Here is a 14,534-nt window from a genome sequence, read left to right on the forward strand (position 1 = left end):
AGAACAAAATACCTACCCCGTAAGGTTGTTGAGGCTTAGGTGAAATAATGCATATAAACATCTTAAACTCATAATCTGAGACAGCAAACACTCAATACATTTTACTTACTGTTATTAGTGAAAACTGGTAACAACTTAAATATCTAACAATTAGAAAACTTTAAATAAATTGTAGTTTTTCCATATTATACAACTTCTAAAAATTATGATGTGGATCTATATTCTCATAGAAAAATCATCACAATATATTAAGTGAGAAAAGCAGGTTAGAAGCCAGTACATTTCATTTTTGCATTTTTATGAACATATGTAAATGTAATAATACTGGGTATATATCCAATATTAAGAGTAACAATATAAGGTAATGAGATGTGGATAACGGTTTTGCTGGTGGTTTTTTGTATTTTATAATGTTTTTTTCTTTTTTTGTATTTTATAATGTTTCATCAATGAACATAAGTGATGTATGAAATACATGATTAATTTAAAAACAATCCAAAATAATGAACAGAAAAATCAGGAGGTGTGAAATAAATACAGTGGACTTTCATTATTAAAAGTAATTATGTTCTATTAAAAGCCACTACAAACACTCAATTAATGAATACTGAACCATTGCTCCTAAAGGAAATAGAAGTTAGGTTCTTTCAAGCCTCTGGTCACATAAGCCTCTGGTATATATATTGGGAGCTCATCCAAATTCATAAGAAAAAAACTAATACTCCAAAGGATGGCTAGGCCAAGGGTGTGAACAAGTCATAACAGGAGAAACACAATTAGCAAATAAACCCATGAGAAAACCTTGAGCCCCCAGCCTGGGCAACATAGTGAAACCCCCTCAACAAAATACATGTATTTTTTAATTAGCCAGGCAAGGTGGAGCATGCCTGTACTCCTAGCTACTCAGGAGGCTGAGGGAGGAGGATTCCTTGAGCCCCAGAAGGTCGAGGCTACAGTGAGCCATGATGGCACACTGCACTCCAACCCAGGTGATAGACTGAGACTTTGCCTCAAAACAAAACAAAAACCCCAGGCCCATTCATTTATTCACATCCATCCATTTATTCATTCACACAGGCATATATAAGGTACCTCCAAAAGTCACAGATACAAGGCATTACATCCTATTCCTGGGTAATTTGGGAGATACATGCTGAATCCAGGAAATATGCACACGTGGGTGTGGAGGCCTCGGTCTCTCCTGTCTCCTACTGCGTGTGGGATGCCTCCACTCACCATTACACCAAACATGGCAGTGGTTACTCACTTGCCCTGGGGCACCCAAGGAAGGTGCTGCTGATGGTGATCACCAACTCGGCAAACCCTTAGGCTCTGGGATGCTGATCTGCTGTCCATTTCCACACACTGATGAGGGGAATGCATCCCACCCAGGTGAAGGTCATTCCTAAAAAGTCTGTAGACCCTTGGGAAAAGGCTATAACTTAGACACATAGTTGTCACTTGATCTAAAGACATACCACTTCTTCTAAGAACTTGAAACGATTCTTCAGATTAAAAGTTTATATTATTCCTAGAGTGAAGCTTAGTCTTGGTTATACCTGTCTGAATGTGAAATAGCTGCAATTAACATTATTTATAAAACACCTATTTTTCTAATGGGTTATTAGGTTCCCTTCCTTTCCTGCAAACTGTGTCTAAAAAGAAGCCAGTAAGCCTTTTTTTTCTTTTCTTTCTTTTTTTTTTTTTGAGACGGAATCTCACTCTGTCGCCCAGGCTGGAGTGCGGTGGCATGATGTCAGCTCACTGCAACCTCAGCTTCCCGGGTTCAAGCGATTCTCCTGCCACAGCCTCCAAGTAGCTTGGATTACAGGTGTGGGCCTCTACACCTGGCTAATTTTTGTATTTTTAGTAGAAACAGGGTTTCACCATGTTGGCCAGGCTAGTCACGAACTCCTGACCTCAGGTGATCTGCCTGCCTAGGCCTCCCAAAGTGCTGGCATTACAGGCGTGAGCCACCGCACCCAGCCAGAAGCCAGTAAATCTTAAAGGCAAGAAGGGTTTTCTCATATGTAGGATGAGTAACTGAGATCTTGCATCCAAACACGAAATTGAATAAATTGACCTTTCAGTATCTGTTCCTCTTGCGATGCCAATAATCTCACTCTGAATTCCACCTCTAACCTTCCCAAGAATATTAAACAGGATCATGATTAGCAAAGTGAATTTTTTTAAAATATATAAGTCAGGAAGAGAAAAACATTAGCACAGAAAGTACTTTTATGATGTACTTCACGAATCTAAAATTAAAGTTCAGCTTATATATGAAGTATACATAACTTGAGTCGCTTAAGTTTCATAAAATGTAAAAATACAGTTTTTCCAGACAATAATTACAAATTTAATCCATTTACTTTCATAAATGTTATAAAGTTGTTAATTATGCTATAAACAGTGTAACAAGCTGTTGGCCTTCAAAGAATTGCAGAGTTCTTACTTATTTCTGATAAGCATACAACTTTGGAACACTAAAAACGTCAGGTGAAAACAATTTAAAAATATAATATTTTCTGGTCTAAAGGTCATTAAAAGCATAAGCCAATTCCAAAAAGTACTAAGTTTCAGGGATACACAGAGGACAAGAAATATTCCAAAATCCATGATTATAACTCTTTTCAAAGGGCCTTCGTAGCCCCTGTCTTCTAGAAAGCAGAGCCCGAGACAAGGATTAAAGTGACAATTCATTGTGCGAGTTACTAGCCCAGGTAAGAGTGAGGAAAGAGAGAGCAAGGCCAAGAAAGAGTCCAAGGATTGTGGGATAAAGGGTGTAACTGCACCAGCCACCTTCAAAACACTCCAGGCCACTAGGCAAGTATGTCCATCAGCACACCGGACTTTCTCAGAAAGAGCTGCAAGAAGAAACTGCACCTCAGAGTAGTCCCTGGAAGGGAGAAAGGAAGGGAAATTGATCTGCCCAGTGCCATCCTATCCTCTCCCAATGGTTGAGGTTCACCACAGGAGCCAAAGACCCAACACTTCCGGGTTTCACCCTCCAGCCCTTGGACAGCCACTCGAGAAGCCAGGTTCTAGGCCCCCAATGCAGCATCTCACCCAAGACCAATAGTGGAGAGAGATGTGGCACTTGATAGGGCTCAGCATGTGGGGCCTGAAGGCCACGTTGGTCCAGGGCTTCATCGATGAACTCCAGCCTGCTCTGTGAACTCCAGCAAAAGTGTGGTCCGGGAAGAGGGGCTCAAAAGGAGGCAGCAAAAAACACACACCTAAAAATGCCTGCAAAGCTTATTACTATCAATATATCTTATTACTATCATTATATCCAATACAGAAGCATTGACACCAGGGATTTATTTCCTTATCTCAAATTTCCAAGTAGCTCGCCCAATCAAGGACAGCACAATAACCACCTCAGGTCAGCTGTGGTTACCCCATAAAATACTGGGAACCACAATAAAGTCAAGCTCCATGTTACTGACTGGAGATTAGGGCCTGGACTCAGAATGTGAGTGCACCTTCTAGAATGATTCCATCTGAGCTGGCATTTGTTCAGCCCCTCATTATCATCAAGTAGCTGCCACATCAGCAGTCAACAGGACTTCCCGACCCTCTCCCTTTCAGATGATCTTCTCCAGTGTCATGTGTCCATTTTTCAGCAGACTGGTACCTTTTCCTCAAATAATGCAGCTTTTAAATATCAGGGAGTTGCCAGGCTCTTGGGTTCTAGTGTCATCTTCCAGGATTTTATTCAGATCTCCTCATTCTGTGGCCAGGCCCTACTGTGTAATTGTTGTGTATTTGTTTGTTCTAAGGTCCTGTGTACTGATAGGATTTTATATACTTTACTCAGGTTGCAGTGACACTAGTTAAAACACTAATAATCATTTACTCAGGTTTACAGTTGGCACAATTCTCGGTATTTACCATTCAGTGGTCATTTCATTGACTATTAATCACTGAGTCTCCAAGCCTGGAGCAGTTACCACACATGCTAGGCACTCAGTAAACATTTATTTAGTGAATGACATTTGTTTCTTTGATCAGATTTGGATCTCTGTGAGAACTGGATGACTAATTGAACATATGATTACACGTATGACTACACTTTAAAATGTTTAAGGGAAATTAACAGAATTTATAAATAGTATTAATTGAGGGATTTAATTGGTTAAATTTATAAATTAAACACTGTTCAAAGATAAGTGCCTTTCTTTTTTTTTTTTGAGATGGAGTCTCTGTTGCCCAGGCTGGAGTGCCTTTCATTTTAACATAAATATCAGATTTACAAATGAATTTATAAGAGTCGTAAGTTATTTTTTAAAGTTTAATGTAGAATCAGTTTTACATTTATGACTTTAATGAGTTAAGTATTTAATAAAATACTGCTAACTGTAAACCTCCTTTTCTGGGCCTTAGACATTAAAAAACCTAGGGGTAAGAAAGATAGAGCCCCTGATCATGAGAGGCAAGATATGTATAAAATGCTGTAAGAACACGGAGAACAAAGCAACCCATCCCCCACCTCAGCAGGTGGGGGAAGAGGAAGGAAACAGGGGTAAAAATTCCTAAAATTTTTACAGCAGCAGGTAATGCTTCAACAGAATCTTAAAGGAGGAGAAAGCAAAACACCAGGAGGACAATAGAAGGAGGTGGAGGAGAAGCTTATTTCAGCAGAAGGAAGAACATGGACCTGGTCCAAAGGGATAACCCAACAGGGCATAGTGTGGAAACTTCCAAGTAGCTCCAGATGGCTAGAGCTAGGCCAGCAGACACAAGGGCTTGACAACATGGAAGCAGTACAAGTTTATACTGAAGGGCCACTGAAGGATTTTCAGTAGGGGGTGACCATTCCTGTTTTAGGAAGATCCCTCTGGCCACAGTGAGGAAGATGGCCTGGAGCAGGAGAGAAAATAGGTGGGAGAGGTGGCAGTGTAGATAATAAGTAATGTGGCCCCACCCTGAGGAGTGATGGTGGTGCAGAGAGAGATTGACAGATCTTAGAGCACTTAAGAGGTAAAAATCTACATACGTAGAGAGATAAGGGTGTGGAGTGAGTCCCTAGCACAATGCCAAGTGAATCACTGAGGATACTCAGAAGCGTTGAATGAATGATGAATAGAATAATGGCAACAATAACAAAACACAGCATTTGGTGGAAGTTACTACATATTGAGCCCTTTGCCAAGAGCTTTGCCTTTATTATCTAATTTTATCTTCATGTCCATCCTTTAAGGAAGATATGCTTAATTTCCAGAAACTAAGACACATGGAAAGTGTATTACTTGCCCAAGCTCACCCAGCTAATCAAGAGAGGAGTCAGGATTGAAGGGGAAGTAATCAGCTCCAGAGTGCTATGCCCAAAGATGAAGGCTGGTTTTATAGTTTCTAGTAAATTGGAGTGATGAAAATGTTTGGATGGACTTAAAAAATATATTTTTTGAAAACTAATTTGAGGTGTGTGGGGGTGTCCAAGTAGAGCTGTCCAGATAGGCTGCCTAAAGCTCAGGAGAAATGTCAGGACAGGAATTATGAACAGGTGACCAAATGGGTTATCATGAGAGTCATGGTATCATACACAAAACATCAACTGAGTGAAAAGACTAGATGACCAAGAGCAAACTCCTCGTGATCACTGATTTTAAAAAGTTGGACAGAGAAAGAGAGGCTGGAAAATAAAACATAGTGAACAGAGAGTTAAAAGTTTAACCAGCCGTGGTGTGGTAGGAATCATAGTAGACGATGTTTCCAGAAGGAGATGGTCAAAATCCACAACAGAGCAGAGTTGTCAAAAATAAAGACACAAATGCCTGCTGGATTCATCTTTTAGGAAGATGTTGGTAACTTAACTGAAGTAGATCCATTGTGTGATGGAGGGGACAATAGATTACATTGGTTGACAGTGATACATGATCAGGAAGTGAAAGCAGTGGGTAGAGATATGCTTTCTAAAAGTCCAGCAATGAAGAAAAGAGTGAGACAGGGGAGGTCTAAGGGGAGAGAGAGTCAAGGGGAGGATTTAAACAAGAGGCCAACTTGCTTAATTGTAACCTGCACGGACCTTAGGGGACTGAACAAAGGAGGATGAATGTGGGACTAAAGATAAGAGACAAAAAAATATGCTTGGAAGAAGGGGTCAGGTGGCACCTTGCCTCTAGTGGACAAGGGCCCTGAGCTTTACATAGCCCTCCATATTTATTGGTAAAAGAGATAGCGAGAAGGGGGGCGTGGAAGAAAAGGTCAGCTGCTCGGGTCCAGAGTAGGCTTGCAAGACTGCATTCCTCGAACAATAGGCTCTAGATGTCCCGGTAGATAACCTCAAGGTAAGTGTCAGTAAAGGAGAGCGTGAAGACGAGGGGCAAGAAGGTAGGACTACTACCATGGGGTCTTGGGGCTGTAACGGGTCTTCAAGAGCCACGACAAAGAGTGGAAGAGGAAGCCATTTGAGAACATAATAAAGGATTAGTGACTTATCTTGAAGCTGAAGCCATAAATATGTAACACCAGCACAATTATAAGATTTTCTCCAGCAGTTCCTGGCAGCCCCTGTATAGCAGAGAAGACAGATGTTAGAGGGCTCCAGGGCTTGAGGTTGGCAGAAGACATAGGAAAGATAGTGGAGGGAGGGGTTTGCAGAGGTCTGTGAGAAAGGGAGCTGCCCTGCATGGGATCTGGGCAGGCAGGAAAGGAAGAGAAGTCCTAAGATATCCAGCTTGGGGAAAAGAGCTTCAGGAAAAGAGCCAGGCCTCTCAACACTGCCGAGCTAGATGAGAAATAGCAAGTTGAGTGGAACTTTCCTCCTGACCTGGAATCACAGCTAAGGTCCAAAGCTAATGACTGAAAGCTCACAATAGTCCACAGTCAGAGTAACCGACAAGTTTCTAGCCATGATGCCAGCTACTACAGCACAACTTTCCAAGAGGTGTCAAAACTGGTCCCCTGCCCTTACCACTCCCCTGCCTCCCATTCAGTCAATATAAGAGAGGAAATCAATATAAAGAGAGGAAAAGAAGGACCCCTCAGCGTGACAAGAGTGACATGTAACACCTAAGCCAGAAAGACAAGGTTCAAGTCCTGGATCTGCCAACTTATAAACCGTGTGATGTAGGGCTATATATATCCACTCTAGTCCATAAAATGAGGCTAATGTCTACTCCAAATGGTTATCACAAGGATTAAATCAATTGAAATATTTAACATTCTTAGAACTGCACTGTGTAAGTATTAGCTACTTTTCTTTTTTTTTTTTTCTTTTTTGAGACATAATCTCACTCTGTTGCCCAGGCTGGAGTGCAGTGGCACAATCTCAGCTCATTGCAACCTCCACTTCCTGGGTTCAAGCAATTCTCCCACCTCGGCCTCCTGAGTAGCTGAGACTACAGGCACATGCACCACCACGCCTGGCTAATTTTTGTATTTTTAGTAGAGGGGGTTTTGCAATGTTGGCCAGGCTGGTCTCCAACTCCTGGCCTCAAGTGATCCTCCCGCCCTGGCCTCCCAAAGTTCTGGGATTATAGGCATGAGCTACTGCACCTGGCCAATGGGTTTTTTAATGACATTAAATTCAATTCAAGGCAAATGGAAGACGCAAATCCATATCCGTGTTTCTTTGCCTCCTTTCTCCTCCCTGCTCCTTTTTTTTTTTAACAAGGCTTTTCTCTAATGACTATGTATCATGGGAGCAATTAAAACTGTACTACACATACACACATACAAACACACACACATATAAAAATTTGTACTTAGAATTGTTGAAATCCTTTGATGTACAAATTTCACATCACAGAGTGGAGTCTATCATAAGGAAAGTCCATTCCTAAATACAGACAGACAACCTTAACATGGAAAAAGATGTTTAGTGCCACATTTTTTTTTCTTTTGAGACCGAGTCTCAGTCTGTCACCCAGGCTGGAGTGCAGTGGTGCAATCTTGGCTCACTGCAACCTCCGCCTCCTGGGTTCAAGCAATTCTCCTGCCTCAGCCTCCCAAGTAGCTAGGACTTCAGGTGTGCATCACCACGCCCAGCTAACTTCTTTATATTTTTGGTAGAGACAGGGTTTTACCATTTTGGCCAGCCTGGTCTTGAACTCCTGACCTCAAGTGATTCGCCCACCTCAGCCTCCCAAAATGCTGAGATTATAGGCATGAGCCACCACATCTGGCCTATTAGCTACTTTTCTTATTCCCTCACATTCTCATGGGAAACCGATGAGGATGCTTTCCCTTTCTCAAAGCCAATTCCGAGGGACTCCAAGAAAACCACTTGCAAAGACTAGAGTTGCCTTCAGTGAGGGAATACCATTCTCTATGGCCCTCAGAGGGTATGAAAGAAGACTCCAGTGGTTTCCGAGTCAACAAGAAGGTTCAGGTTGGGAGAGCAGCAGGAGAGGAGCCATGGCCTGTCCAGGCAGCTTCAAGGGTAAGGGAAATAGCACCAGGAAAAGAGGGTGGGATTATATACCACAGATGAGACCACAGGAAGACACAGGTGCCACACCAGCAACAGACAGAACCAGGGGGACCACAGCAAGACCAGGAACCCCCATACACCCTCCGCAGGTGGAAGACACATAGAACTAAGCCTCTCCAGCTGTCCTTCCTGTGCCCAGCACCAAGGGAAGAAGCATCTGGAAGGGGGAGAGGGAGGAGGTGCACAGAGCCTGACCACAGCACCCTCTTCCGCTACCAGCAGCCAGGATCCCATCTCTGCCCATGCTGTTGAGGACAAACTGTCAATCAGGTTGGAAACTGATATTTTAAAAACAAAAAGCAGCCAGGTGCGGTGGGTCACACCTGTAATCCCAGCACACTGGGGAGGCGGAGGCAGGCGAATCACTTGAGGCCAGGAGTTCGAGACCAGCCTGGCCAACATGGTGAAACCTCATCTCTACTAAAAGTACAAAAATTAGCTGGACACAGTGGCACACACCTGTTGTCCCAGCTACTCAGGAGCCTGAGGCAGGAGAATCGCTTGAACCCGGGAGGCAGCGGTTGCAGTGAGCCAAGATGACACCATTGCACTCCAGCCTGGGTGACAGAGCAAGACTCACCTCAAAAAAAAAAAAAGGGGGGGGACTAAGTCATACAGAAATAAAAAGGTTTTAAAACTTAACCATGACAGGAAATACATGGCCCTGGTCAAAGGATCCTCAAGAGTCCTACTCCACAGAAGGAGAGAAGAACTTGCTTCAGCACAGTGGAAAGCAGTGATTAGCAAAAATAAAACCAATTCTTATGTATGTGCAGAGCTGAGACCTCTCAATAAATAAGCCAAATATAAAAGATCTTCAGCCTGCAGGTTCTCCATGGCCACCCTCACCCAACCTGTTCCAGTGACCAAGCCCATCAGAAACTAGCCCCATGGGCACAGGCTCATTCCCTCCAGTGGCTGAGCTCTGCCATTCCTCCTGCCGCCCAAAGCCTGGCATACCTGTGGCAAGCCTTGGGCAGGAGACCCACCTGAACCTGGCCCATGCATCCAGTATGCAGAATTAGCCTCCTGCCCTAGTTTCCTGATTATATCCCAGCTTCCCTCTGGAAAAGTCCTGGCCATTTGGCTAATGCCCTAACAACGACTCAGGCTTTCTCCAACCCTCTCTCCCTGAGAACTGAACTCTTCCCGTACTGGATCCCTCCCGATTGAAGTTTCTATTCTTCCACTTAGAGCCATGGTGGCACTTCCTCTCCCAGTGGCTGCCCACCCCCCAATTATAACACCCCTGGGGTGTTTGGCCAAGGCCAAAGTCACAACAACCTCTTGGATATCCCACTAGAATTGCTGAAGACTCTTTACAGGAGAAGGCCCACAACCTGGCCTGACCTCTGTCTCCAGGCTCACCCTCCCTCCCGCCCAGCAGTTCTGGTACTTAACAGTCAAGACCACGTGGGTTATGATTGCATGGCGGGTTACAGATTGGAAAGTTGCTGCAATAGAACCAGAGGAATCACTCAGGGCAGGAGCTCACAGGATGGAATTTAAGAACTCAGGTTAAAGCAGGTCTGGGTGATGCCAAAGGCTCCAGTCTGGCTACGGGATGGATGGATGCAATGGAGGAGGTGAAGGCCACCAGCATGGAGGAGGGCCATGAACTGAGACACTAAGGACTCACTTGCTGAGCCACTGATCCCCAAGACAGAGCTGATGTGTCACGGTAACATGGCTGGGAAGAGGAGGGAGACCAGAAAGGTGTACATGTGCTTTTTTTTGTTTTCTTTAACATTTTACTATGAAAGATTTTAAATACACCACAAAACCTGTGTAATGAACTGCCATGTCCCCATCACCCAGCTTCAACAGTTATTAAAGTTTTGCCCACCTTATAGTCCCCGGATCCCCTCCTTGGTGCCCCTCCACCTCCACCACCACCACTGGATTATTTTAAAGCAAACCACAGACATCGTATCATCTCATTTGTAAATACTGCAATGTGGATCTCTAGCAGATAAGCACTCTTTTTTAAAAAAAACACCAAGAAACAACAATCAAACCTAAAGAAATTAAAGAACGATTATTTAAAATCATCTAATATCCCATCTATGATCATGTTTCCACATTTAACTCATAAGTGCCTTTTGGCAGATGGGTTGTTTGAATCCAGATGGAAATAAGGTTCACTTGTTCCACGGATTGATTTGTCCCTGTCCTACTTTGGTTTCCCCCAGAAACAGATCCTGGGGCAATGATTTCAGTGCAAATGGTTTATTTGGGAGGTGACCCCAGTGAAACTGGTAGGGGAGCCGGAAAGTGAGGCAGTGGGAGGACCACCAACAAAGGGTTCATTACTGCTGGGGGCAAATGAAGCTCAGTCTCTCTGGGCAACTCTGGAAAACAGTGTGGGGCACCACTGAGAGTTTTCCCAACCCTGGGGGATAGAAGGAAGGAAGCTGGGGTATTTGTCCACCAGCTTTCCACTCATCTTTGGCTGAGCACTGCTTCCAGAGACATTAACTCTCTAGGCCATTAATTCTCGGGCACTCTGCTCTGCTTACCATGTGTAATCTTGGGGACAGAATAAATGCCCTAGGGGAAAGGGTCACAGGTGTTCCTGGCACACAGCCTCCAGCAAGCTATAGAGGTAGAAGTGGAGTGAAGGTAGGCAGAACATCAATTGCATCTGCCACAGTCCCTTCAAAGTTTCTTTCATTAACACCACTTCCCCCGTCTTTTTTTTTTTTCCATGTATTTACTGAAGAAATGTGGTGTGGCATCTTTTAGTATTTCCACATTCTAAATCCGATGGACTTCATTCCCATAGTGTTGTTTGATATGAACCCCTATCGTCCATACTTTCTTTTTTTTTTTTTTTTTTTCTTTTGAGAGGGAGTCTTGCTCTGTCACCAGGCTGCAGTACAGTGGCGATCTTGGCTCACTGCAACCTCCGATTCCCAGGTTCAAGCAATTCTCCTGCCTCAGCCTCCCGAGTAGCTGGGATTACAGGCGCGTGCCACCACAACCAGCTAATTTTTGTATTTTTAGTAGAGACGGGGTTTCACCGTGTTGCCCAGGATGGTCTTGATCTCCTGACCTCGTGATCTGCCGGCCTAGGCCTCCCAAAGTGCTGGGGTTACAGGCATGAGCCACCAAGCCTGGCCCGTACTTTCTATAAATAGTTGGAAGATTGATCAGATCGCAATTCTATTTTTTGGCAAGAAACCTACAGGTAAGTCTGTGTCCTTCCTATACCACCACATAGGAAGTATGGGCTTCTAACTACTAAAGGTTTGCCCAGCTTGAAAGAAGCTTAAGCCCCCTCTCATTGGTTGGTTATGTTGCTTGATTCAGCATATTCCCAAGCCGACCAACTTCTTCCACATGCCATGGAAGCTGGACAAACACAAAGTGAACAAGTCAGGCTCTGTGTGACTCAAAGGCCTTGCCAGCAGATTTCAAGCAGGGTTTGCTTGTGACTTGGAACAAACATCTGAAGATGGCATTGATTCTCCCACTCCTTACAGCACCTTTCAAACACCAAGCCCCTTCTGAAACCAACTTGCACACCAGAACAGTGCAAGACCACGTGAATTCCTGACTTTGAATGTCAGATGTGTGAATCTATTTACACTTTAGCTACCACGAATTCCAAAGCAGAGAGGTGTTCAGATACTCTAAATCTTATCCATACCACTTCACAAGAAAAGTCTGCCTTACTGCACTGTAATGCAGACAGTGCAGGCAAAAAAAGAAAGCCAAGACTCTTGAGGGAATGCTAACATTAAATTCAGAGGACAATTCAGTCCAATGAAGTATTTCATACAACACTGACATGTTGAAGTTCTTTAGCCACTGGTATTTAGGAAAGAGCTTCATTGTATTTTGGTTAATTTTCCAAGGTCCTTTCCACTTGCCTCCAATCAAACTTTTTGCAGAATGGAGTCCGCACTGTCCAATTCACTCATTCAAGAGACACTTACTGACCAGGTGAGCTTAGGGACTCTGTCTCCAAAACACACATAAGGACTTCTAATGTCTTACTTTTCTCTGTACCCACAGGATTCTCGGACTCTCCCCAGCACACATTAGACATTAGACCTTAGGTCTTTGTCAATCATCACTCCTTGCTAATACAAGGCTTCCCACTTTTCACCATGAAGATCCGTACCTTCTTTCAGTGCTTCTGTGCTGATGAGAATGGCTTTTCCAAGTTTACTGTTCTTCCCCAACCACTCCCCCTTAACATTTTCCCATTTATTACCTGTTGGGAGGTCCAGGTAAGGCACCTATTAGCTTGATTGCATATTATCCCAGCAAAGATTCCATCCATTCATTCATCTTCTGATTTAAGAGAGTCCTCAATGTTTATGACACTGCTCATTGGGAAAATGGTCTTATTCACTTAAAAGCTCCTGTAATTAAAAGTGAACAAATTCCAAAGGATGATATTGCCCTTGTGAGAGCTTGGTCTGTTTTCCCTGATGTGCAGGTGCTATCCTGCCCAGATAGAAAGCCAGTGACCACCATCATATACTGTGCCAGGCTGAACTAGGTTGTAGGGGGGCCAACTGTGACATCACAGAGGCAACGCATCACTTCAGGGCCAAGAAAATGAGCACTCAATTCCTGTTTGTCTTCAGGGCACCCTCTGCCCTTGGTGGATATTTCAGACTCACAAATAACATTTCCTACCCATGACATTTACCAGAAAAAACAAATTGTAATCTGGCCACCTTGGCTTCCTCTCTGAGAGGAGGCTGAGCCCTCCTGATGAGCCCTCAGTGTCCCTCTGGCATTTACCCACCAGTGACTGGCATATAAGAAGTCACTGGGACAATGCAGTGTGTAAGAGCAAAACCTCTGCTAATGAGGGTCAGTGGAAAAAAAGAAAAAAAAAACGCAAAATCACTAAAGGGGCAGTGTTAACACAATCCCACAGCAGAAAGAAGCCAGCTTAGACCCACAGAGAAGGGGAGTCCAAACGCCAAGAGCGGAGACCCCTAAGGGGCCCCAATCTCATCCATCCCCCTGAGGTTGGTTCCCACACAAGGTCAACAACCTTCTCCCAATCTCTTAGCTGGCCTCTGTGGGCCATACAACTCTGTCACCAACGATGCGATTCCCCCTGCCTGGCAAAAATGCCCAGGCCACAGAGACAGTATTTGGTTCCCTTTTATCTATCTATCTATCGATCTCTCAATCATCAATTTATAATCTATCATCTATCTGTCATCTATCTATCATCTATCAATCATCTATCTATTATCTATCTATCTATCTATTATCTATCTATCTATCAGCTTCTGACAATTCCTACTAAACTGCACCAACAATAAGCACAAACCTGTCCCACAGGCTGTTCTCTATTCCCTAAATAGGTCTAACTTCCCCACTTGCTTTCACTTGGAAAGGGCATTTTGGTTCAGCCTCTTCCTTTTAAATAGAGATAGAGGCCCAGAGGGGTTAGTGACTTTCCCAAGATCACAAAGCAGAAGCACGATGAAATCCAAAAGCATTGTGCCCTAGGGACACTGGACTATTTAATACGAAAGCATCTTTACATTTTTAGTTATAGAAGAATAATGTCGTTTGCAAATACATAAACCTGCCCTTGGGCTATCAAATACTGGCTATGGATGGGGTAACAGTTCCCACAGGAGGTGGGGTGGTTAGGGAGAGTCGTTACCCCCATCAAAGGAAGCAGTAAAGATCCTGGAAAAGCAAACTGGATGAGGGTGGAAACAGGAAATGGGACCAGGATGGGGAAGTGGAGGTTCACAGCAGTTTTTCCTGTATCACGGAAATTTGAGGTGGTTTTTACCTTCTTCCTTTAGCTTTACTGTGCAGCTTGAGTTTTCTTCACGTGTAAGTATTCACTGACATGATTAGGAAAAGCAGATCAATGAGCATGATTCCCAGAATCAAACCCAAGAACCAGCCTCATAACCTTGGAGTCACAAAAGATGTAACACCTGCCTGTCAGAATGCCGTCAGAAGAAACGAAGCCTTCCATAAACTGAAAAGCAGATGGCTATCTATTACAAGGCACCCATTCTGCTACACAAGCTAAGCTGCTATGAGCTGCTAGCACAAGCAATGCTGGACTCTCAGGACCCCCATTCAACCCTGGTGC

At 43.8% G+C, this 14,534-nt stretch overlaps 1 protein-coding gene across 19 annotated transcripts in view; it reads right to left on the reverse strand.

Moving 5' to 3' along the window:
* The window catches only part of SH3GL3 (SH3 domain containing GRB2 like 3, endophilin A3), a 165,198-nt gene that overhangs the window by 115,198 nt on the left and 35,466 nt on the right, over positions 1 to 14,534 (reverse strand). For 4 of the 19 annotated variants that reach the window (XR_010151473.1, XR_008539644.2, XR_008539645.2 and 1 more), the window contains exon 1: positions 12,663 to 12,973. The exons of 10 other annotated variants lie outside the window; for them this stretch is intronic. Coding sequence is in view for 3 of the 9 variants with exons in the window: in XM_054667876.2 (XP_054523851.1) it covers positions 12,663 to 12,731 (69 nt within the window). In the remaining 6 variants the exon portion in view is untranslated. Of the gene's footprint in view, positions 1 to 12,662; positions 12,988 to 14,534 lie in introns of those variants that run through there. 5 more of the 19 variants (XR_010151474.1, XR_010151475.1, XM_063794276.1 and 2 more) reach the window with 3 other exon arrangements.

This window comes from Pan troglodytes, chromosome 16 (assembly GCF_028858775.2).
Source record: "Pan troglodytes isolate AG18354 chromosome 16, NHGRI_mPanTro3-v2.0_pri, whole genome shotgun sequence".
NCBI lineage: Eukaryota > Metazoa > Chordata > Mammalia > Primates > Hominidae > Pan > Pan troglodytes.